This window comes from Giraffa tippelskirchi, chromosome 2 (assembly GCF_054371585.1).
Source record: "Giraffa tippelskirchi isolate mGirTip1 chromosome 2, T2T-mGirTip1v1.2.pri, whole genome shotgun sequence".
Classification (NCBI taxonomy): Eukaryota; Metazoa; Chordata; class Mammalia; order Artiodactyla; family Giraffidae; genus Giraffa; species Giraffa tippelskirchi.
Genome location: NC_137276.1, coordinates 51192696 through 51217363, shown reverse-complemented (window position 1 = coordinate 51217363; position 24668 = coordinate 51192696). Strand labels below are relative to the sequence as shown.

The 24668-nt window shown below is 44.6% G+C and overlaps 2 protein-coding genes across 21 annotated transcripts in view; both read right to left on the bottom strand.

The window, feature by feature from the left end:
• LOC145539701 (uncharacterized) overlaps positions 1 to 15712 on the bottom strand; it is a 48773-nt gene extending 33061 nt beyond the window's left edge. For 2 of the 5 annotated variants that reach the window (XR_014077915.1, XM_081573699.1), the window contains exons 1-9: positions 15284 to 15712; positions 8641 to 8712; positions 7364 to 7435; positions 4979 to 5060; positions 4843 to 4876; positions 3883 to 3962; positions 3736 to 3804; positions 3318 to 3395; positions 3163 to 3223 (exon numbers count right to left, since the gene is read on the bottom strand). Coding sequence is in view for 4 of the 5 variants with exons in the window: in XM_081573699.1 (XP_081429825.1) it covers positions 3163 to 3223; positions 3318 to 3395; positions 3736 to 3804; positions 3883 to 3962; positions 4843 to 4876; positions 4979 to 5060; positions 7364 to 7435; positions 8641 to 8712; positions 15284 to 15486 (751 nt within the window). In the remaining variant the exon portion in view is untranslated. Of the gene's footprint in view, positions 1 to 3162; positions 3224 to 3317; positions 3396 to 3735; positions 3805 to 3882; positions 4024 to 4842; positions 4877 to 4967; positions 5061 to 7363; positions 7436 to 8640; positions 8713 to 15283 lie in introns of all 5 variants that reach the window. The other 3 variants (XM_081573701.1, XM_081573702.1, XM_081573700.1) reach the window with 3 other exon arrangements.
• A 1631-nt stretch (positions 15713 to 17343) lies between these two features.
• The window catches only part of LOC145539703 (anthrax toxin receptor-like), a 45144-nt gene continuing 37819 nt past the window's right edge, over positions 17344 to 24668 (bottom strand). For 11 of the 16 annotated variants that reach the window (XM_081573714.1, XM_081573708.1, XM_081573715.1 and 8 more), the window contains 3 exons: positions 24254 to 24328; positions 23345 to 23422; positions 17344 to 17660 (listed from right to left, as the gene is read on the bottom strand). In XM_081573714.1, coding sequence (XP_081429840.1) covers positions 17436 to 17660; positions 23345 to 23422; positions 24254 to 24328 — 378 coding nt within the window. In that variant the 3' untranslated portion in view covers positions 17344 to 17435. Of the gene's footprint in view, positions 17661 to 20386; positions 22633 to 23344; positions 23423 to 24253; positions 24329 to 24668 lie in introns of those variants that run through there. The other 5 variants (XM_081573720.1, XM_081573719.1, XM_081573709.1 and 2 more) reach the window with 2 other exon arrangements.

The following is a 24668-nucleotide window of genomic DNA, read 5'->3' as shown; positions in this document are numbered from 1 at the left end:
GCGTTTAAGTAGGTCTCATTGGTTTATTTTTGTTTTTATTTCAATTATTCTGGGAGTCAGATTGAAAAAGATATTACTGCCATTTATCTCAGAGTGTGTTCTGTCTGTTTTCCACTAGGACTTTTGTAGTGTGTGATCTCACATTTAGGTCTTTAATCTATTTTGAGCTTATTTTTTGTGTATGGTGTTCAAGAATAAACTAATTTTGTTTTTTTACATGTAGCTGTCCAGTTTTCCCCACACCATTTGCTGAAGAGACTGTCTTTTCAACATTGTGTAGTTTTGCTTCTTAGTCATATTAATTGATCATAGGTGCATTAATTTATCTCTGTGTTTTCTATCTTGCTGCATTGAGCTATATTTCTATTTTTGTCCCAGTACTTGTAGTTTACTTTGAAATGCATCAAAAACTAAAATGAACCAATGAAGATAGAGAGAGTTATATAGGTTAATATTAAAGGAAATACAACTGATATTAATTGCAAATCCAGGTGGTGGAGTAAGGGATGCCCGCTGTACAATTGTTTACTTTACTGCAGGTTTGAAATGATTCATAATAAAAATTTGGAAGAAAAAGAATGTACTGAACAATAAAAATAAAGACATGGATATAGCCAAATAGATCATAGTTCATACTAGGTGACAAGTAACTATAATAAGAGGCCAAGGGCTGTGGGAAGCCAGAGGAGCCAGCTGACTAGGAAAGATTTCAGGTTGGAGGCACTCTGAGAGTAAGGTCTCAATAACTGGAGCCAACAAGCTGAGGAAGGTTTTCCAGGAAGTCTAGGCCCACACCCACCAGTCTCTGCAGCAAGTGGGCTTAGAGCAGAGTCTGGATGTTAGAGGGCACAGTTGTCTGGCTTGGGGGCCTCAGCCTTCGTGGTCAGGTGGGTTAGGGAAGTGGCCTTCTTAGCCCTCAGGCTCTGTGTAGAGGATGGCACAGAGGAGCACAGGCCTGGAGGCAGGGAGACCAGAGAGGCCTCTACTTAGTCCTAGAGGGAGCGTGAGAGGCTGAATAGGCCACGTGCCTCATGCTTACTCCCTCCTGGTGTTCCCCTCATTTGAACCTCTGACTTATTCAGAATGACAGCCTGATGAACAGATTCTTCTACTTTATTTGGGGTCCAGGTTCCTGCCTTGAGCTTTCCATTTCAGTGACAGTCATTCTATGTGGCAGCTTTTGACAAGATGACAGCAGTTGTAAAGGTCAGAGCAGCACCGCTGGGCCTCACTGGCAGAGGCTGTGCAGCAGCACTTGCATCCCAGCTAGGTCACCACAGGGCATGAATGACAATGGTCAATGTCCACTGAGGTCTAACATGCCTGTGAATGTCCCGGGGACATGATCAGAGAATGGAAGCTGTCAGGTTGCTGCACAGCTTGGATGTGCAGGAAAGGACTCTGCACATATATAGGGTCTCTCACCACATTGCACTGCTGGTCACAGGGTAAGAGACTGGGGGAGTCAGACAGATTCCACCTGCAGAGGGCTCAGCTAGAGATGCTTTCATCCTGGGTGTCCTTTAACCACTTCCCTTCCCAACCTGGACTCAGCAGGAGGTGGGGGAAGAGCCAGGGGTCAGTGATAGAAGTCTTAAAACCAGCTCCTGTTGGTGAAAGCCACCAGCTTCTAGATTCTATGCCAGTCATTGGGAACTCCACTGCTTCTACATCTCACTGAAGATCTGATAGTGAGTGTTGGTATTTCTACTTCTTGGAGATGAAATTGGAGCTGGCAGATACTCAGCAACTTGCCTTGCTTTTGTGTCTGTGGGAGGCAGAGCTTGGATATGAACACTGCTTTAGACAGATGCCCATTAGTCAGAGACCACAGCCTATTGCACTGTAGCCTTGCAGTTCAGAATACTGCAGCCAGGACCAGTTTCCTGGGTCTGCATCCAGCTGCACCCAAGCTGGGTGCTGTTATCTGTGGGAGCTTGTGCTTATCCACCCACCTCAGCTCTACAAATCCCAGTGATGTGGATGCACAAACTGGCACACACAGGACTCACTTAGACAGAGGGCTTCTAACAGAAACACAACTGCACAGGATCCTCCCCACACTGATGCAGGGACCCTCCCATGGGAGACAGAACATCTTGTCAAGTTCCAGATCTCAGGGAGAGGCCATCCTCACTGAACCACTGGGTGTAATGTTGGCTTTGATAATTTGTGTGGATGCCTTTGTCAGATACTTTCTTATGATTCTGGACTTGAACTTTGTCCAATTCTTTTTTTCATCCATTGAAATATTCATATTTTTCTTTTCAGTTTTCCTGATGTGGTAAACTACAGTGATATTTCAAGCACTGAATCAGTTGCATTTCTGGGATGATCCCTAATTAGTCTTGATGTATTATCTTTTTTTATGTTTAGTTTCATTTCATTTGCTAAGTATTGTTGAGGGTTTTTAAGTATCAATAAATATTTAATTTTTAAAAGAAACTTTTGGTTTTAGATTTTAAGAGCTAAGTTTACTTTTGTCACCTATTTTGCAGTATGTATTCAAGTCTATACCATTATGTGGTATACCTTAAACTCATTCAGAGCTATATGTCAATAACCTGTCAGTAAATCTGAAAGATAAAAGTAATTAAACACGTATATGGGCTTCCCTGGTGGCTCAGTGATAAAGAATCTGCCTGCCAATGTGGAAGATGTGGTTTCAATCTTTGGGCAGGGAAGATCCCATGGAGAAGGAAATGGCAACCCATCCAAGTATTCTTGCCTGGGAAATCCCATGGACAGAAGAGCCTGGCAGCTATAGTCCATGGGATCCAAAGAGTCAGATATGATTTAGTGACTAAACAGTAACAGCAACATCCACACAGCCCCTGGCATATACATGTTATACAATCACACATTTACTTCTATATCAAAAACACTTATATTCTGGACAGATTTATATATAATCCCCTCACATGCACACAACACTCACACACCACACTCATGTACACCACAAACACATGCTATACACCCTCCACTCAAAGCACAATCACACCACATACAAAAACACACCACAGATACCTCCCCCTATGATCACAACACTCTTATGCCACATGAATGCATCACACACAGACACACACACACACAAAGACACACACAGACACACACACACACACACACACACACTTCTGTCTAGATCTGTGACTTGGCTCTTACCTCCTAAACAGACAAAGTGTGTGTCCCCAGCCATCATTTCCATACACGAATTTTTCACAAGCTGGAACAGAGGGGTGGCAGGGTCAGGGAGATTGATAGCAGGGACTTGGGGAAAAGGCAGCTCACCTCCCCTCTCATGTTTAGCCCACACTCACCGAGGCAACAAGCATTTCTGCAGAATTGAATTCGTCTATCCCATACATTTGGTCCTTTCTTTCCACAATATTATGTAGCTAGAAGGAAGAGGAGATGGTTGGCACATGGCCAGGGATTGAGCACACAGCAGGTCCTGTCCCAGGAGATAGGTTCTTGCTTGCTGCCATGTTGGACTCCAAGGGCCACACCTGGGCGTCTGTCAGCAGCCCACCCCTCAGGGAATGGAAAACTTCTCCACCCATACCTCTGGTGTGTAGGTTTACACAACACTTGCTATCCATCTGCCATGACTACCTGTTGTCCAAACACTTGGGCTGGGGTAGAGGGACATCCATTAGGTGACGCTGGGACAGCTGCCTTTGAAAGCTTTCCCCATCTGGGCTCAAGAGTGACACTTGGTTATCTGTTCTGAATTACCTGCTCTTTCTTATAGTCTTTTATACCCACGCAGTAAACCTTGGCCCCCATATCCCGAGCCTGTTGAGCCTAAGAGAAAAAAAATGTTTTGAGTGGAAACACCCAAATACATGGAGCACAAAGCTGATAAAGATGGACAGAACTCACTTCCTTCTTTGTGTCCTGTAACGTCCATGGTAGCAGTGGCTCCGCAGTCAGGGTGATAATCAGGCTGGAAGCACTGCTACCTGCAGAAGAAGCAGGGCGTGGCCTGGTCAGAAAGGCACCTGGAGAGACCTGTTCACACTGCTAGGCCCCCAGCACTAGGTGCTAGGCTCCTGCACCTCCTTCTGATCCAAGTAGTCACTATTCAGATGCCCAGAGAGAAAGGGCCTTAGCCAAGACCCACTTGACAGATGAGGAGCCTGAGACTGGCTCAGAGCTCTTCCTAGTGGACCCTCACTAGAGGCAGGTGGCACAGCCTTTATCCTGAATGGCAACTGCAGCTACTTCTCTGGTGAGGACAAGCCTTTCAGCTGAGCTCAGGGAGGAGCAGCCAGACTGACTGTCCAATGCTTGGGCAGCGGCCCCTGCCCAGCCCCCTGCCTTTTCCCAGCAGCCTATGCTTCTTTCCTGATGAGGGCTAGAACCCTACAGTCTACATGCAGATGGTTCTGGGCCGAGCACAGCCTTTCCCACTGTTGGAAACATGGTCACAAGACAAGAAGAGAGAGGCTGAGGGAAAGGAGGCAGAGCCAGAACCGTGGTGGACAGAGTGTGGGCAGCAGGGGACACCAAGGTCTCTGCTCTCTAAACTGAACTCTGTCTACTCACTGTCCCTGGAATTTCTCTTCTCTTTTTCATGCAGCCCAACTGTAGGTCAAGCACTTGATATCTAGTAAGAACCAGGAATGTAATGGATGATCCCATGTGGTCCTCAGAAACATCCCTGGGGGAGCTTTTCATCCTCACTGCGGGGAGGAGGAACCTGTAGCACAGAGAGGGCAAGGAACTCGCTCCAAGAGTCAGCGCTAGGAGCTGCCCAAGGAGGGTCTGCACCAGCCCTCGCGGAGGCCCGGGCCTGGCTCTGTCCCACCTGATCCCACCTGATGTCAACAGGCAACTTACCTCCTGAGTGAGCCTGTTGAATCTGTTTATTTGCCTGCAACAAATTGAAGGAAAGTTGGGGGAGGGCAGTCAGATGACCAAATGATACTCTAAGAACTTGACAAAGCAGAATAAATTCTCAGAGCTGTCTTTGTACCTTTATCAACCCTTCCTGCATGTTTGTGGCTCCTGTAGGCACTATATTCTGAAGTCGGCTAAGACCACGACTTATTTCTTGTCTGAAAAATCAGAAAAGAGGATAGAGGGAGATGGAGGTTGATCATTAAAAAACAGCCCCAGCTGTCCTGGCACCATTCTCCCCTGTGCAGACCTGCCTGGACCAGAAAGGACACAAGTGGTCCTGTCGTGACCCTTCTGCCTGTGTCTCTGCCACTGACAGAACTTAGGCCCTCTTCAGCTCCCATCCAATGAGCCTGGAGGATGCAATTTTGTTGGTCCCGTAAGTCAAGCCTGGCTTTCAAAGTGCTCATCTCTGTCTCAGGCATCCAGACCTCAGGGGACTCAGCAAGGGCCCTGCCTTGACCCTCTGTGTTGAGAGGGGAGCACCCATGGATATGCACCTGTGGATCTGGCACCCCTAACACGACTGGCCATACTGTTGGCACATAAGGAGTCCCTAGTGAGGGGTCCCTAATGAGGGCATTATCCTCCAACAGGGAAGGCTGAGTTTGAGAAGTCACTCTGCTGATACTCCTGCCCTGTCCCCTTGTCCCCTGCCGCAGACCCCTATAGTGGACTTGGTCCCTCCAAGCCACTTCCTCCTCTGGATTGGTGCTAAGGGAAGTTGTCAAGCTGCTCCACCAGAGTCTAGGGCTCCTGGGCTTCACATGCTCCTGAAGAAATAGACCGTAAGCTGGAAAGATGCCTGAAGATTGTTCATGCCAGCAGAAAAGCAGTGATCCCAGGCTGCTGCAGGGATCTCTGCTGGTGTCTGTTACAGCAGATAGCAGGGGATGGGACTGGGACATGCCAGAGGGTGGAGCTTATGTTCAAGCTTATCCGGTGTGATGGCTGAGCTGTTACAGAAAGTCTTAGAGAATGTGGCACCTGAAGGCTGGCTCTTGCCTCAGACAGAAGGGATTCTGCCATGAGCTGAGATCTGAGAGTCCCTGGTCCTGCCTTGCCTGACCTAGCATGGCAACTGAGGAGGCCTGTGACCAGGACCAGTGGAGGCTGAACCGGGCCCTGCCCACCCAACTCTTCCTGTCACTATTGGGAGGATTTCTTTTTTGTTGACAGCACTCCCAAATATGCCAGAACTCTCATCCTTCCACAGTGTCTGGCCCAGATCTGAGATTCTCCAGGCTTCACTCCTGCCTGAGCCCAAGTTTTCTTAGGCTGCCCACACCATCCGTCCACTGGTTCCCCCTGCTCTCCCCACTCAATCCCTCCTCCCAGCTCCTTGCATGGACAGACTACTAGCCTGCTTATGCCCTCATGAAACTTTTCACATCTTAGAACTCCAAACCTTTTATCCCCTTCCCTGATCCCCACTCCTCTTCTGACACTTTCCCTTGAGAAAGACAGCCTCACCTCCACTCTCCAGAGAGGACTGGGAGCCCCTCAGGAGCCTCCCCCATAGGTCCCTTGGTTCAGACTGAATCCTCTGCCTAAAGGAGTCAGCAGTCCTCCTCTCCCTCACGGGCAGCTCCTCTACCAGAGGCCCCCATCTCTCTCTCTTCCACCTGCCTGACAACTCCCCACTCACTTGCTGCTTGCACTTCACATTCATTCAAGTCTCTCTCTCTGTAATGCAGACCACAGGGATACACAAACCATACCTTCCCCAATTCACTGAATAGGAAGCCCCAGACCCTGCTTCTCCTGGGAGCCAGGCCTGGGGAGTGCTGTCTTCATGCACTGGCACCACCACACTCTCTGGGTTTCAGTCAATTTGCATCATGAGCATCTTAAGCTCCTGATTACTTGTGAGCTCCATATCTTCCACCTCCAGGCCTTTGGGCACACCTAGGATGCTGGTTTGTCATGCTTCCCTCCTGATCCCAGCACAGCCTGGTATTCAGAACCATACCTGTGGGCTCCCTTGTCTCAGATCCACCAAGGAATCAATCCACTGAAGCTCTAGCACTTCATTATGCCCATCCCTGCCTCCTGGTTCTGATTCTGCCTCCCCGCTTCCCCCACTGGCCCAGAGCAGAGACTGACACAGAGCAGGTGCCAACATAGGATGGTGTTCACAAAGCACCCACACATCTGCTCCTCCAGGTCCCAGGAGTCCCCATAGTGAGCTAGTTCTAAGAAAAGTGAAGAGGGCTGAGAGGATGGGATAGGTAGAGGATAGAGTCTAGATGGGGTGTAGATATCTATCAGGATGCTGTCTCTCAGTACCAGCTCAGCCAGAGGTCAGTGGGGGCCAGGGAGCCAGGCCTGAGGGGTCAGAGTAGGCACCGAGGGGAGCCCAAGATGGTTTAGTCTGCACCCAGTGGGTCCTCAGCGAACCCCTCAGTTCCCTGCAACCCCTCCCAGCATGCCTATCTTGGTGAGTTAAAACAGCACTTGCCTGTCTGAGGTGAGCTTCATGACGATGTTGCCCTGTGTGGAGTAGGTGATGAAGGACATCCGCAAGTCAGGGCTGGAGAAGAAGTATGCAAACGAAGCCATTGAGCAGCCACGAAGGGGGTGCTTGCTAGTTTCCCTGCTCCCATCCCAACTCTTCTCCTTGGGGCCATTTCCTGAACCCCAGAGGTTCCTACAACTTAGTAAAGGATTCTGAGACCTGTGGAGATGTGGGGCCTTTTTGCTCCATCCCTATACTCCCACCCCCACTCCAAATCTCCTTCTGTCTCTCTCTTTCTCTCTCTCTCTCTCTCACACACACACACAGGCATGCACATGGCATGTGCACCAGAAGATAGGCATCTACCCACTTTTGCATGAGCCTCTCAACTGACCTCTTTTCTACTATAATATTCTTTGTAACTTCACTCCTTTTCCCTCCTTGCCCACCTTCCCCATGTCCTGCTCATATCAAAGAAATTATTCTACCTCATTTCAGCCTTTCACACATCTTCCCCTTCTCCTCATCCAATGATCCTCATTATTTTTTATCTTAATTGCTGCCATAGGTCCCAACTGTGCTCTCTACTTCTCTTGGTTCTTGTTTCAAATCATTTTGACCATTGCTATCAGACTTTTCTACCTGGAGGACATCATGTACCATATAGGACACTTACTCAAGAATCAGCTATAGCTCCAAATCGCTCACAGCAGGAATTCTAAGCCCCTTGGCTTGGCATTATGAGCTTCAGTGGTTCTGGCCCCATTCTGTCCTGTTCAGACTCATTTTCCACCCTTCCCCTGAGTTAACCCTACTCTCCAGTCAAATGGACCACTCACCCCATAAGAAACTTCCTTGATTGTTCCTATTACCCCGTCTTTCCCCATTCTTTGAATCTAGTTCAAAATTTCAGATCCCCTAGGAAGTCATACTTGGTTTTTAAAAAATAAGAATACTTACTTTTCCCTTAAAGTTGCAAGTAATCCCTTTGCACATTTCTTTTAATCCTTGGCACCATTTAACTTGGTGTTTTGTTACTGGTTTGCCTGTTTCTTAATCTGTGAAGTCTCAAGGGCAGACTATGTCCCTTACAATGTGGCTTGACTCACAGGCAGGAGCCAAGAAATGTGCTGAGACCTAATAGAACCAGAGTGATGTGTCTTTTCTGCTTCAGAACACTCCCCTCCCTGGGCTCTGTGCTCCTGACCAAAGGGACTTCTATGACCACCAAATCTAGAGAGCTATGTACCCAGCCCAGAAGAGGAAAATACCAGCCGTACTTTGTATACTTCTTCACTATTTCATCCACTAGTTTGTTAATGTCCTTCCAAATATTATTTGTCTTCTGTGACCTGAAAACAAAGAAGACTTGAGTCAGAGACATAAGGGGCATCCATCCAGTGGGTGGAGTTTCTGCTTCTCCAGATTCTAGCAGAAACTTTAGCAAATCCTCCCCATCCCAAGTAGCACAAGGCTGCCACACTCCCTCAGTAGGTCACCCTAGTAGTGATTTTTATCACTGTGAATTCTGGGGATGATGATCAACCAGATTCAGGGAGTTGAGGGACTTTGGGTGACAAACCAGGAGGGTCAATCATTTTACTTGGGGCTCAAGGACAAGAAAAGAGGGATGATGTGCTTGGTTATAAAGGCCCCCAGTGATTCTGCTATGTTGGCTCTCATTGTTCCTCACTTATGGGCACCCAATAGGCACTGGCCTCAGGCCAGGGATAGTGTGTTACTCAGAGCATTTTATTTCCATTTCTTCTTATCAGTCTGCAAAGCTGAGCCACTCTGGACACTGAGGGCCTTTTCTGGGACCACTCTCTGGGGAGGGGCTGAACATGGCCTGGAACACTGTTGTCCTGGCATCATGACACCCCACCAGCAGGGAAAGCCTCAGGCCCTTCTTTGGCCTTCCAGATTCTTGTTCCCATTGTCTTTAACATTATTGCCAGGATGGAGACAGAGGAGGCTGAAGGGTGTTGTGGCCTCAATACCCCTTCTCTCTAGGTGGGAAGTAGCTATATGTGTCCTAGCCACTCAGAGTTCGAAGGTCTTTGCAATCCCACACCTCTGCAGGCTGCACTAGGTCAGGTTATAGAGGGCAAATGTAGATCTCACTGGCTAAGTGTTTTGTCAAGGTTCTGCACATGGTAGGGCTGTAACTGAGGCTGGTGACCTGTCTTGGGCTTTTTTCCAGTGAATGTGGAAATGAGTCTGAGGAACGCACCACAAGTTCCTTCCTTTCACCTCCAGTGATCATCATATTCATAAATATGCTGAATGTCAAATGTGTGATTCCCTTATACCCAAGAGCATCCTTCTCTCTACCTTTCCTTCTGCCTCCTCTAGGCTGCAACTAAATCTGTCAAGAGATGGTGAGTAAAGTAGCTGTTGGATTACTCTAGCAATTTGAGTATTATCATTTATGGACATGTATATACCCATCACTTTATATGCATGATTTCCAATTCCAAAACTCCCCTATGATATCCCATTTTGCAAGTAAGAAAACTGAGGCTTTCACAGGTCAAGGAATTTGCTAAAATTTCCAAGGATACCATGGATTTAAACCCACATCTAGCTGAAAAAGCCATGCTCTACACATCACTCTTGTCAGATCTAGGTGTTATGGTTGTGTTTGATAATTGCTCTGTGGTGAAGTGTCAGATCTTCTCAATCCACTCATAACACAGACTTTCTCTTGGAAGCTCTTATGATAATGTGTAAGAAAACTCCCTTTCTAAGTACTGGCACCACTTTCTACTTTCCTTCTCATTACTCCTATCTTCTGTGACCCCTCTCAGTAAAGAGGATCTCCAAAAGAAGATTTTTCAGGAAACAAGTACCTTCAACCCATGCAGCTTCTCTGGGAGAATTTCCGGTTTGTGATTATTTTGAAAGAAGGTCTAGATTCTAGAATATATGCACACACACACACACACACACACACACACACACACACACACACACCCCTATGAGAGTGCATGGACAATGGAAAGCACCACAGAGATCTACAGGTCGTTTAGAAAAGGTAGTATGGAACAGAGCAACGATGCAAGTTTTGACACACAGAGCTTTAATCGTGATTTAGTGCCTACTCTTAAATGAGAATGAAGAGATGCGGATTACCAGAAATTTGAGGACATCTCCACTATTAAAACTTTAGGTCAAAGCATGTTAGTGAGATAGCTGTCCTGAGAAATTGGAAGTTGCTGGGGCAGGATCATGGGAGCTGAGCTATAAAAATGTTAAATTTTCCTCCCCCATTGTAAAAAGTCAATAAGGAACTTGCAAACTCATACAGCAGGAAACAGCAGTCAGTACAAGCACTGTATTAGAAACATGATCATAATGCCAAAAGAAAAGTTAAGTCTGGAAAATTTGTAGATGGTTACCTTTGGGGAGTGGTATCAGAAATGAAGGAGTTCCCTGGTGGCTCAGACAGTAAAGAGTCTGCCTGCAGACAGGAGCCTCACAGATTTTTTTTTTTTTACTTTGTAAACTTTGTAACAGTGTCTGATTTTAAATTTATGTTTAAACATATCATCCTAAATGTAAAAATGAAATTGCAAACAAAAACTTGTAGCATGGAGAATGAAACTAAATGGCAGATTCTAAAACTCCAAGTCCTCATTCTCCCAGGGACACATTGAACAAACAATAAGCTGTCAGCATCAACTTTGTAAGAACTCTGAAAGTGAAAGTCAAAGTGTTAGTCACTCAGTTGTGTCTGACTCTTTGTGACTCCATGGACTGTAGCCCAACAGGCTCCTCTGTCCATGGAATTCTCCAGGCAAGAATGCTGGTGCGGGGTACCATTTCCTACTCTAGGGGATCTTCCCAACCCAGGGATTGGACCCAGATCTCTTGCACCGCAGGCAGATTCTTTACCAACAAGCTGTCAACACCAACTTTGTAAGCACTCTAGAAAACAATAAAATGTTAACAATAAAGCAAATGCACAAACAAAAAATAGCATAAGAGTTTTGTGGCAATTTTATTCACCCATCCCCTACTCCTTCCCTGGTATAGTGGCCATTTTAATCTTGATCAGTGGTCCAGTTGCAAGTTCTCCTTGATTCCAGAAGAATCAGTGTAGATCTTACTTATGAATTATTATATACATCTCTTTAAACGTGTTTGGATGAACATTAGAAGGCTCAAAAATAGGTGTATACAAGTGAATTCAGAAAGCCACACATATGCCAGGGCCAGAAGTATGCTAGAAAAGTCCTGAGAAGACCTTTAGCTTTTACCTTGGGTAGGTATCTAGGCTCAGAGCAAGCCTATCTAAGTGGTGAAAGAATGCCCCAGCAAGTAACCATTCTGCAATGGTTGAGAGAAGTGCTGTTCTGGCTGTCTGTCTTCTATCTCTCTCTGTTTAATTTCTTTTGGGGATGATTTTATATTTGTTCAATTTCTGGAAAGCAAGGAAATCTCTATCAAAAATTAGCTGACTTTGAGCTAATGAAACAGCAATTCCAGTGATTACAGACAGCAAGGAATATTATGTGCAAAAGTAGTTTGGAAAAGTTTCAATATAAACTGCTACATACTTCTACAATAACAGAAACAAACATCCCAATAGCCAATGGGAAATTCTGACTTCTAGAGTAGCCACATTATAGTTTAAAAACAATTTTCAACAAAACATGCAAGGAAATAGAACATTGCTCATTCAAAGGAAATAAATAAATTTATAGAAGCCATTCCTATGGATACCAAGGCTCCAGACTTTCTAGACAAAAACTTGAAGAAGCTCAGAGTCAAAAGAAAATAAAGGCAAATAAATAAACAAAATCAGGAAAACAGTATATGAGAAAAATGATAATATCAACAAGAGACATAAATTATTAAAAGAGCAAACAAATTCTGGAGCTGAAAAGTTCCATATTTAAGCTGAAAAATTCTTTAGAGTGGTTCAATATCAGATTTTAGCAGACAACACAAAGAAGCAACAAAGTTGAGGACAGGACAATTGAAATTATCGAGTTTCAGGAGTAGAAAGACAAAGAGTGAAGCGAAGTGATCAGTAACCTGGTGGTGAAGTGCTTCTAACAATTTTGATTTGGTATTTCCTAATTCAACTCCATGTATGCTCAGATAAATTCTTAAAAATTAAATGGTGCCTCAATTTATCATTTAATATCAGAAATGGCAACTCTGAGCCCCTCTCCTTAGTGCACCCAGGGTGACACTGCCCAGAACCCTCATGTCTCTGATGTGGGTGGATCCTGAAGTCCTGCTTCTTTCCTCTACACCAATCCCTCTCTTCCTCCACCTGTAAATCTCATGTGGGTGCTCCCCTGGGGCCTGTGTCCCTATTTGCTCATTGTACATACCTGCCCCTGGGCTCCTGTCTGTCTTTTCCCAGCCTCTCACTGGGCCTCCTTGAACCGTTTTTCTCTTTTCACTCTGCCTGCTCCTTCCATCTATCCTCCTCTGATCAATCCTACCCAAGAAGAAAATAGAATATTGCTTCTAGTCCTTCTCTGGCCCTGAGCAGCCCTCCTTGCCTCATCTGTAAAGTAGGGGTAATGACATTGATTCACATTAATAACAGTGATGAAATCACTTTTCTCCTCTACCCTTATCCTCAGTGTAGGGACACAGATGGCCTCCCCCAATCAATTCTGTCTGGAACTATGTTGCCTCTGCCTTCAAAAGAGCTCCAGAATCTGGCCCTCATCATCACCACCCATGCCCTACTGGACCGTAATACCATTATCTCCTCCCTGAATCCCTGCCCCAGGCCCCTCACCATCCCCTAGCAGGCTCTACACTTGGTGACCATCAACTGTGTCTCTTTTAGATCACAATCCAATTGTACATGTTCTCTGTACAAATAACATGCAGTTCTCCCCCTTCTCACCTTCCAGTCTGTGAGCTTGGCCTTCCCAACCAGCTCCTTAGCATAGTGTGTAGTTTTGATCTCTGGGTGGGGAAGATCCCCTGCAGGAGGAAGTGGCAACTCACTCCAGTATTCTTGCCGGAAAAACCCCATGGACCGAGGAGCCTGGTGGGCTACAGTCCAAACGGTTGCAAAGAGTTGGACACGGTTGAGTGACTAAGTGCGTGCACGCGCACACACACACACACACACACACACACACACACACACACACAGCACTTTCCATTCTCTTGCCTGGAAATCCTCCAGTATGCTTATTCCCATGTAAAATATTACTTATTCTCCTCTTTATTTATCACTTGTCTTTCTTCTAAAATGGAAGCTCCAGGAGGACAAAGACTTTGCTGAATTTTGTTTTCTGCCTTATCCCCAATTCCCCCAACAGTGGCTAAAGTATAGCATTGCTCAGTAATTATTTGTAAATGGCTGAATTAATAAGAGAATGAATGAATAAACAGGACTGCTGGTATCATGAGTGGAATGTCCCAGATGACTTCAAAAACACTAACTAACTGGTAGCCCCCCTCCCCACAAAGGGCAGTGAGGGCTGGATCAGGGTCCTCTGGATCAGAGGAGTGTCCAGAGAGTGGGGCTCTGCCTTCCTCCTATACTTTTACTCTATTATTGCATCTGATGCTGTAGTAGGAAAACCACCTATGAATTGCCCTTCATCTTCATCACAGCCTGGTAAAGTGGATATGAAGATCATCATTGTTCAGATGGGGTCACTTGTGGCAGAGAAAAGTGGGTGACTTGCCCAAGCCAGTGTGTCTGGTCAGAGCCAATACATTGGAAAAGACTGTGATGCTGGAAAAGATTGAAGGCAGAAGGTGAAGGGGACAACAGAGGTTGAGATGGTTGGATGGCATCACTGATTCAATGGACATGAGTTTGAGCAAACTCGGGGACATAGTGAAGGACAGGGAAGCCTGGGGTCCCAAAGAGTCAGACATGACTTAGCAACTTAACAACATCATCATCCCACTGTAGCCATAATCTAGGCTTACTCCTGATGACCTGGGGCTGGGAAATGAGTGTGTAGGGCCCTTTCTTGGCAACACTCGCCTCCTTTTCCCATTTGTAGAATCCAGGATTCAGTCTTGTTACTCTCACCAGCCTCTGGGTTACTTCATCCAATGTCTAGGAACCTTCCCTCTTTCCAGTTGATTATATATGCAAATACTTTCCCTACTCTACTTCCAGAACTGTTTTGATAATGACAGATGTGCAGTAAAGGGATCTGGGGACTGTAAAATGCTTCAGTGATATTGAGAGTCATATCATTGTTACTACTGAATAAGTAAAATGTATCCTTAGCCCTACAGAGGAGTTGACGATGGAACCAAGGCAATATCTGCAGTGTGAAGACCTGCCTTTCCCTTTCCTTCTTTGAGGACCGGAAGTTACTTAATGAGAGGCCCACGTTTCCCAAGGCCATATGCAAACAGAGCAAACTATTCAGAAAGTGCACACAAATATTCACATGGGTGTCCAAGTTGTCAAAGAAAGCAGCAAAACATTTAGAACCTGCAAATCAATGGACTTGTAAGCAGTGACACCATGAGAATGTTTAACAGATGACAGGACAGTCTCTCTGCAGGCAGTAGAAATAGAAGTCACTGGGGTAAATAACAAAACAGAAACAAAACAAACCCAGAAATCACAATGAGCTTCTCCCAAATGCTGAGAAGACAGCTCTTGGCCATCAGCTGCCCCTCCAGCTGATTAAGGGACATGCAGGTCACAGATCCAGGTCAAGCTGATGGAGAGACTGACAGCCATCCAGAAACCCTGTGGTGTTTTGTTTACTTTCCAAAATATAAATGTCCCAGGGGACAAAGGCCCAGGGCACTTCTAACTCAGGAACAAGGAGGACACAGAGGTCTATTCCTTAGGTCTAATTAAGACTGTTCTTGTCTCATCAGTGGCTCTGCCACTGCCATGAAGTGGTCCTATAGACAGAGGTTCCCTGAAGAGCACCTGGGCCAGGTGGGAGAGCCACTCACGCGTCCACTATGAAGTACAGGTCAAAGGCACCCTTGCAGGATTTCAGCTTCTCCCAGTTGCTTCCGTGATGTCTGGTGCCCAGATGGAAGCTTCTCCAGCTTGGGAGGTGGTGCGGGAATCTCCCTCGGCTAAGTGGTAGAGGCTGCAGCCCAAGCATCAGAAAGAGCATGGAGCCCAGCATCCCAGGCCCAACATTCCCCATTTTCTTTGGCACCCGCCGTGGTCCCACTGGACCCTGGCCACTTCAGGCCGTCTCAGGCCGTGGCATCTGCTACCTCCGCTGGTTCCCAGGGACCACCACTCCTCCAGCCCTTTCACCAAGGTGTACTGCTGCTGTAAGCCCCCCTGATATCTGCCCTGAGTGCAGAAGAGGCAAGAGGCTGGCCTTGGGGGATGGTCCCACTATCTGCACAATCCTCTTCCACCCCAAAGAGGCAGAATTTGCTGTGATGTCCCTTATGAGGGATAGGATGGTTGGCATGGTGACTTTGTGACCCGTAGATCTGCTCAGTGTCCTGTCTATTGCCAATCCCAGTAGGGAGGCATGAGAGGGGGAAGATGAAGATTTCATTTGTTCTTTATCCCAAACATTCTCAGGAGGCCATAATTCCTTCAAAAAGCCTGCCTTTTTGTCAACTGAAAGAAGGCAACTGAGGTGATTTATATAAGGACACCACTGTTGGGTCAAAAATTGGGAGCCTAGAGTGCTGCAGTGGTCACTTGAGTGACCCAGTGGATGGAAGGGTCTAGAAGGGGAAGAAGGCCTTCAAGGGATGTTAAAGTTCCTTGTGAATGAGGGACATTTCAGTTATCATCTTCTGTGTAGCAAATCACCCCAAACGGAGTCACATAAACAAGAACTATTTTATTATGCTCCTAGGTTCTGTGACCAGAAATCAGAGATTGAGTGGCCATCAATGGCTTGTCTCTGTGCTACGTGGGCATACAAAAGTCTAAGTCAAAAATAATTAAAAAGCTAAGAATCTGAGTGTAAAACTTTTAATAAATACCTTAACCAATTTATTTTATTTTCTTCATTTTTATGTGCATAAAGAAAGAATGATATATGCTAAAAATCCTTCTCTAATAAGTCTAGATCTTTCAATATATAAAATATACATTAGAAGTGATCAAAAGCATTTTTGGCGTGATATTTGAAATAACAATGTTTTAAATAAATGGTGTTTCGAAATTGAGGAAATCTGGTGTACTTCTCCCAATAGCCTATCAGGTTTTCCTGACTTCACATTCTTCATGACACTTGGTTGGTATTGTTATATTTTTATATATTTTCCTATTGACTCAATATCTCTTTGTAGTCTTGATTTGCACGCTTCTTATTACTGATGGGATTGATTTTGGGTCCTTTCTAAAGGAGGCAACAGGTGATAAGACATTTTCAAATTAATTCTTGGACATTTATATGCTTGGTAAGCCTGGAATGTGAATCTACATGTGGTCAGCAGCCTTTTACAGAGAATGTTCATGTGTAGGAACCCCACGTCTTAGTACCCAGAGTTGAAAGTCTGAGCCATTATTTTTCTTACACCTTTGTCCTCATCAGACACTTCTTGATGTTTCTGAGCTCATCTTCCTATCTTCTCCTGGAGCACAGAGAAGACATTAGTTATTGAGTTCCCATGTCTTCACTAGGGGGCTGGTCTTGTGCTGAGTACTTTGCTGCCCTACTGCCATCTTCATGGCCAGGCTGTAGAGGAGACAATATTATCCCCATCTTTTTAGCAAGGAAATTGAAGCACAGTGAAATTAAATCACTTGCCCCAGAGATTAAGTAACAGGCAGTAATTTGGGACAATGGATCATATTCCTGTTTCAAAGACAATTTGGGCTCTTTTCAAAGAGCAGAATTATGCTAAAATCCCTTGTGTCCCAGCCCTTGGTGACAGATGAAGACAGGGAGTGAGACTCATCCATGTGTACATCTATAGTAACCAGGATGCTTTGTCCTGGCAGAAGCAGTATAGATATGTCTCACACAGTAGAGCAAAGCTCACCAGGTAACACTCTCTCTTACTGATCAGCAACAAATCCCAACTCCTTTTGACTGTAACCAAGACTCTCTCTATATGTCTAATTCAGTACACAAAGGGCTCTTAAAAATTTGTGGGTTTGGTGCTTTTGGATGTTAGGCTATGGGGGCGGAAGTGATGAGGGTCTATAGTACTCCACGGCAGTGGGAGGAATCAGTGGCAGCATCCTGGAGGGTGGCTGGGAGCATACAGGTGGAGGGTGGTGGCACCGTGAGCAGCAGTTGTTCAGAGGGAAGGAGTCCTGGCTGGGTTGAAAGCAGGTCTTTGAACCATAGGGCATCTGTTCACAGTGAGGCTCTGGTAGGCTAAGACTGCTGCATCTATGCTATACAAAAGAGAAAGGAATAGGAAGTCACTCAGAAGACACTGGTAAATGGTGGTCTCTTCTACTCAAGGGCATATGGCTCACTACCCATCAGGACCCACAGTGTTGGCCTTTGTTGATGCCTTTTCTCTCCTTGGGTGCTGGCCTCCAATCTCTGCTTCTATCTGAAACTCTCTTCAGGCACTGAAAGTCTGCCCTGCCTTGCCCAGTAGACCCAGGCTTCAGACTCTGGACTTCCTTTGCTCTGGTGTTGAACTTTTCTGTTTCCCCTTGGCTGAGAGCCTGGCGAGCAAGGATGAAGCTTAATCACAGCTCCAGCATTGCCCAGGTCCTCTCGGTCAGCTGTGCTAAATGGATTAATCCTCATCATAACACTCAGGCTGGACTCTGAGCCCACAGTGCAAGAGCAGATGGGTGCGCCATTAGATGGGTGATAGGCAGTGGAGGTGCCAGCATCACAGGCTGTTTAGGTTGGGAAGAGAATGATTCAGGCCTTTTGGACAGAAAAATATGGTTGCAACACCAACTGCCCCTGGCTTTACTGTCATCTCCTCCTTGTCCCTATCTCCTGCTCAGCTGAGGACTCTTAGCTGAAGGGCCTGGAATGCCAGACAGGGTGGCCTAAGCACCTTGGCAGCTGGCAGCATCTCTGGCACTCAGCTCCAGGAGGTGCAGACAGCAAGTAGGAAAGGCCTTCCACAATACCTGGTGAAGAAGAAAACCATCTGGTCTTTCCCAGATTCTCTAGCTCATTTCCAGTGGATGCTTCCTCAATGACCAGTGCCCATCTTTATTATTAGATTATTGACATATAATTGACATATAATGTTATATTAGTTTCAAGTGTACAACATAGTGGTTTGACATTTATGTACATTATGAGATGATCACAATTGTTTACCCTCTGTCATCATTTAAAGTTATTATGATATTATTCTATATTCTCCATTCTCAATATCATACCCCAATTATTTATTTTATCACTGAATACATGTGCTTATTAATCACCTTCTCTTCTTTTGCTGACAAGATTGGTTAAGGGTTGGTCAATTTTGTTTATCATTTCAAAGAACTGGCTCTTAATTTCACTGAACTTTTCTATTGCTATTTTAGTTTCTATTTTATTTATTTTCACTCTGATATTCTTCTTTAACTTTAGGTTTTGTTTTTTGTTTTTTCTAGTTCCTTTAGGTTCAAGGTTGGATTATTTACTTGAGATTTGTCTTTTTTCTTAAACTAGACCTGTATCACTATAAGCATCCCTCTTAATATTGATTTTGCTGTTTCCCATAGGTTTTGGAATGTTGTGTTTCTATTTTCATTTGTCTCAAAGTATTTTTTACTTCTTCTTTGACTCATTTAGTAACATGTTCAATCTCTATGTGTTTGTTGTTGTTGTTGTTGTTGTTTGCAGTTTTTTCCTTGCATTTGATTTCTAGTTTCATTCCTTTGTGGTGCTTAATATAATTGCTTATTTATTTAAGCATATAAGATGATGCTTAATATAATTTCAGTCTCCTTAAACTTATTTAAACTTGTTTTCTGGCTTAACATGTCACATCTCCAGAGAATATTTCCCATACTTTTGAAAAGAATGTGCATTCTGCAGTTTTGTATGGAATATTCTATATATAAAGATCTATTAAACAATCCAATCTAAAGCACTGTTTAAGGCCAGTGTTTTCCTGTTGATTTTCTGTCTGGATGATCTATCCATTGCTGCAAGTGTGGTGTTAAATCCTCTACTGTTACTATATCCCAGATGGTGCTAGTGGTAAAGAATCTGCCTGCCAATGCAGGAGACACACGAGGGATGGATTTGATCTATGGGTTGGGAAGATCCCTGGAGTAGAAAATGCCAAAAATCCCAGTATTCTTGTCTGGAAAATTCCGTGGACAGAGGAGCCTGGTGGGCTATGGTCCATGGGGCCACAGAGTCAGACAAGGCTAAGCGACTGAACACACATGACTATTTTACTGTTGATTTCTCTTTTTAAAATATGTCTGTTAATATTTACTTCATATATTTAGATGTTCCTATGTTGGTGCATAAATATTACAAAATTTATATCCTTCGTTGGATTGATCCGTTTATCATTATGCAATGTCCTTCTTTGTCTCTTATTATAGCCTTTGTTTTAATGTTTATCTAAGTATTGATACTCTTAGTTTTTTTATTTGCATGGAATATTTTTTCCATTACTTTTGTGTTTCTTTAATATGAAGTGATTGTCTTGTATGCAGTAGATTAAATAGTCTTCAAAAAAATAAATTCAGACTACATCTTTTGCTTGGAGCATTTATTCCACTTACATTTGAAGTAGTTATTGATAGTGGTGTAGTTATTGCTGTTTTGTTAATTGTGCGTGTATGTTTCTTTCTATGTTCCTTTCTCCTTCTCCTGCTGTCTTTTATTGTCATTTGATGGTTTTCTTGAGTGTTATATTTGGATTTATTTCTCTTACTTTCTGTGTACCATTTACACATTTATGGTTTGTAGTTGCTCTGTGTTTTAAGTTTAACAACCTATGTATATAGTAGTCTATGCTGATTGTCACTTACATTTGAATGCAATCTAAAAACACTGCATTTCCACCCTATCAATGTTTTACATTTTTGACACCATATTTTACATCTTTTTATTTTGTATATCCCTTAATTAATTATTGTATTTGTAGTTTATTTAAATTGTTTGGTCTTTTAACCTTCACATTATTTTTACATTCTTTGCTTTTACCAGTGAGAATTTTTAAAAAAATATTATTTCTACTTATGGCCTTATCCTTTTCACTTGTTATTTAGTTGCTAAGTCATGTCTGACTCCTTGTGACCCCATGGGATGTAGCCCGCCAGGCTTCTCTGTCCATGGGGTTTTTCAGGCAAGAATACTGGATTTGGTTGCCATCCTTCTCCAGGGGGTCTTCCTGACTCAGGGATTTAACCTGAATCTCCTGCTTGGCAGGCAGATTTTTCACCACTAAGTCACCTGGGAAGCCCCAAAGAAAGCTTGTTGTTGTTTAGTCATTAAGTTGTGTCTGGCCCTTTGCAAGCCCAATGACTATAGCCTGCCAGGTTCCTCTGTGCATGGAATTTCCCAGGCAAGAATACTGGAATGAATTATCATTTCCTTCTCTAACTTTTCACTTAAATAAGTCTCTTTATAACTTTTCTTCTGTGGTTAGTTTAGTATTGTTGGACTCTTAGCTTTTACTTGTCTGGGAAATTCTTTGCCACTCCTTCAATTATGAATGGTAAACTTGCCAGATAGAAAATTCTTGGTAATAAATTTTTTCTTTTCAGCCCTTCGATTATAGAATTTCTGATGAAATAGCGGTGCATGGTTTTATGGGGGTTTCTTTGCATGTAACTAGTTGTTTTTCTCTTGCTGCCTTTGTAATTTTCTCTTTATCTCTAAATCTTGACGTTTTAATTATAAGGTGTCTTGGTGTAAGTATTCTTAGGTTAATCTTCCCTGGGACTCTCCATGAGTTCCAAGTCTTGACTTGGATGTTTGCTTCCTTTTCTAGGTTAGGGAAATTTTCAGTCATTTCTTCAGGTAAGTTTTCTGTCCCTTTTGTTCTTTCTTCTACTGGGAACTCTATAATACTAATGTTGTTATGCTTGAGGTAGTGCTAGAAATCCCTTAAACTATCCTGATTTTTTAGGATTCTGTTTTCTTTTTGCTGTTCTGATTGGGTGATTTCCACTGATTTGACTTCCAGATTCCTGCTCCCTTCTTCTGCATCATCTATTCTGCTGTTAATTTTATGTAGTGTATTTTCTTTTTCTGAAAACCAGTTTTATTTAAATAAGGGTTTAAATATATTACATAACATTAAAACTGAAGCGGGAGGAAAAACAAACACCAAAAGCAGTTTACTTCACATAGCATCGGGCAGCTGCTGCTAGTAACTTGCAAGCTCTACAGCCACAAGACTGATAACATCGGTTTGAAATTTGTTCCCTTGTCAAAGCTTAACTGATAGAAGGTTGACCTCACATTCTAGTTTGGACATCGATTAACTAGAACATGTCTGGTCAAAAATACCTTGGTGGCAAGCCAGATGTCCTGTCACCTCACTGGAGGGTGGCTGCTGTAAGCTCTGCCCACTGGGTCATGTTGGAGACATCAGGAGATCTTTCCCTAACCACTGAAGGTGCCCTCTAGCAGTACAGCTGCCTCACCCATTCTTCACTCTTCGCTTCATCAAGGGCTGTTCAGGTGGTGACATTCTCTCAGGGCAGGGAACTCTGCAGAGAGACTGCTGAGGAGCTTCCGGCCAGACATAGCCACCTGTGATCTTGGGGCTCTGGACTTGGCTGAAACATCACTGTTATTGCTTTGTTTCAGGCTGAACACTGCCAGGCGCCTACTGCTTGACCTCGGTTTAAATGAAGGACTTCAAGACTAGACAGTGGCTCTTTTCAGTTTATTGCATGAAGGAGTTACACTAGTCCGAGTTAAAAGCAGACCCCAAATGGTTACATTATGCAAGCTGTGAGGTTTTTAAACTTGTGACAAAGGACAGAAAGGAAATTCTACTCATTACAAGGAAATCCTCACTTAAGCTTCAGTGAGCCAAAAGCACTTAAAACCCCTGAACCTTCAGGGCTCCTTAGCCAGTTCAATCTCTACCAGGAACTGGCATATGTTCTTGTGCTGGTTACCCTGTAGATGAATTACTTCTCCATATTCTGGATGCTCAATTACACTACCATTGCAGGTGAATTTCTTCTTAAATGCCTAAGTTTAAGATAACTAGTTTCTTTTTATCGTAATCATCAGTGATCCCTTGGACAGTAGTAAGGGTCTTCCTGTTGTTTCTCTGTTGAATTCTTATATGAATATAATCCTCAGTGCCAGCAGGAAGCAGATCATCACCCTTATACTTGCGTCAGCAAAGAGGTCGAAAGAGTGGAGGTTCTGGATAGCAGACATACGATACGATTCCTTTTCTTTGGTGGAAACGGCCTGTGGAAGGTGGTGGTGGGAGAAGGTGGGCGGGGGGACGGAGCGTCAGGAAGCAAGGGGGCTCGAGCGTGAGGCTGCTGAGTCCTCAGCAGTGGCTCAGTGACTGGGCAATCTTATGTAGTGTACTTTTAATTTCACTTATTGTATTCTTCCATTCATGTTGGTCCTTTTCTGTATTTTACATCTCTGTTTTGAAGTTCTTACTGTGTTCACATATTTTCTCTGAGTTTGATGAGCATTTTACTTTTAACCCTTTATCATGTTGCTCACTTATCTCTGTTCATGTAGTTCTTTGAGGTTTTTCTCCTGTTCATTTTTCCCCTCTGTTCCCTATTTTGCCTAATTCTCTGTTTCTATGTATTATTGGATAAGCTACATCTTCTGATCTTGAAGGAATAGCCTTATGTGGAAAATTTTCCGTGGATCCAGAAGAACAAAGCTCCTTGATCACCAGAATCAGGCACTTTAGGGGAATTCCCTATATGTGGACTATGAGCATTCTCCCACCGTGGAGGTTCCTCAGTGCCGGAGGCATGCAGGTGGGTGGGACTGGACTTCAGACTGAATGGTTGTAGTAGGCCTGACCACAAATTCAAGCAGACTGATGAGTGGAGCCTTGGATAGGGATCTTTGACCTACAGCCTAAGGGGGCAAATGTTAAGGACAAAAACAAGATCCCAGCCCACAGGGAGCATCCCTGTGCCCTGCTTACCATGTTCCTGGGCGAACACCACATCAATGGCATCTGGTTGCAGTGCTGAACAAAGTCACATAAGATATCCAGTTTTCCCTGAAGTATAAATGTGGTTGTGAGGAAACTATAAGCACAGATGCTGCCTTTATGGGGAGGCAATGGATCTCACCAAGGTCAGAGACAGGACCAGGAAGGGAGGGAAAAGGTGGGCAGAAATGGTGGGTTCTTTCTTCCTCACACCAGCCGCTCCAGGCCCTCTCTGTTGCTGTTGTCTCTCACACCTCTGCCAGGCTGGGATCTAGCTCCACTGATTGGAGCTAGATAGTTTCTGGGAGAGGGAAGTATCCTCAGGCTCCCTCTTCCATGTGACCCTTATAACCCCATCTTGGGGCCCACAAGGATAGTGCAGCGAGTTCTCTCTCTCTCTCTCAATGAGCAGACTTCTGCAAGGGTAGCAGGAGCCATAGGCACTTCTGAGTAGATTAATCCTGGTGAGAACTTGGCTCAGAAATATTTTTTTTGTGTGACCAGTATGAGACTATTTGTCATTCAGTTTGTTTCAGTCATCTAATCACTGGCCAGTGAAATCCAGGCCATTACTAAAGCTGATGACAACTTCTGTGAGAACCAGTGACTGGCCAGCTGTGAACCAACCACCAACATCCAGGGAGAGACTATGATGTTGGGACTACCTGGAGGTAGTGGGCACCTGAGCCCTTATACCTATTGTCTTCCTCTAAGTGTCTAGGTTAGAGAGGCCTCCAGATTTTCTCTGGCATCATGTGACCAACATACAGTGCCCATAAAGCTTATCTCCAACCAACCAGGACTTGGGGCACAGATCTCTACTGAAGGAACTGGCTTCCTGCTCCTCTGACATCCCAGTCTGGAGGGGGTCATCCCTCCCTCCCTAAGGACCTTTCTCACCTCCATCTCTCTTAGCTTGTCTTCTTGGTACCCACCGCAGGAGACAACCACTCTGGTCTGTGCTGGGAATGGCTTCTAGAAAGAGAAAATAATTGTCAGAGTCCTTGTCTGGCAGCTCCTGGATACAGACACATGACATCTGTTGCTCTGGCACCTGTCAAGTACTGGCCACTCAGCAAATGTTTGTTGGAGAATCAAGGACAAATGAGCAGCACCCGGCACAGTAAGAGAGTGGCCTCCATGTGAAAACACACCCGCTCCATTTGTTCTAAAGATGGCTCTTCTCCAAACATCAGCAAACTCTATCCTGTCTCCTTGGCTCCCAGGGGGTGCCCTTGTAGGAGAGGCTGGGTGCAAGGCTGTGCCGTGTGATGGAGGCTGTCAGGGGTGCAGCAGTAGCAGGTGACAGGGCTGC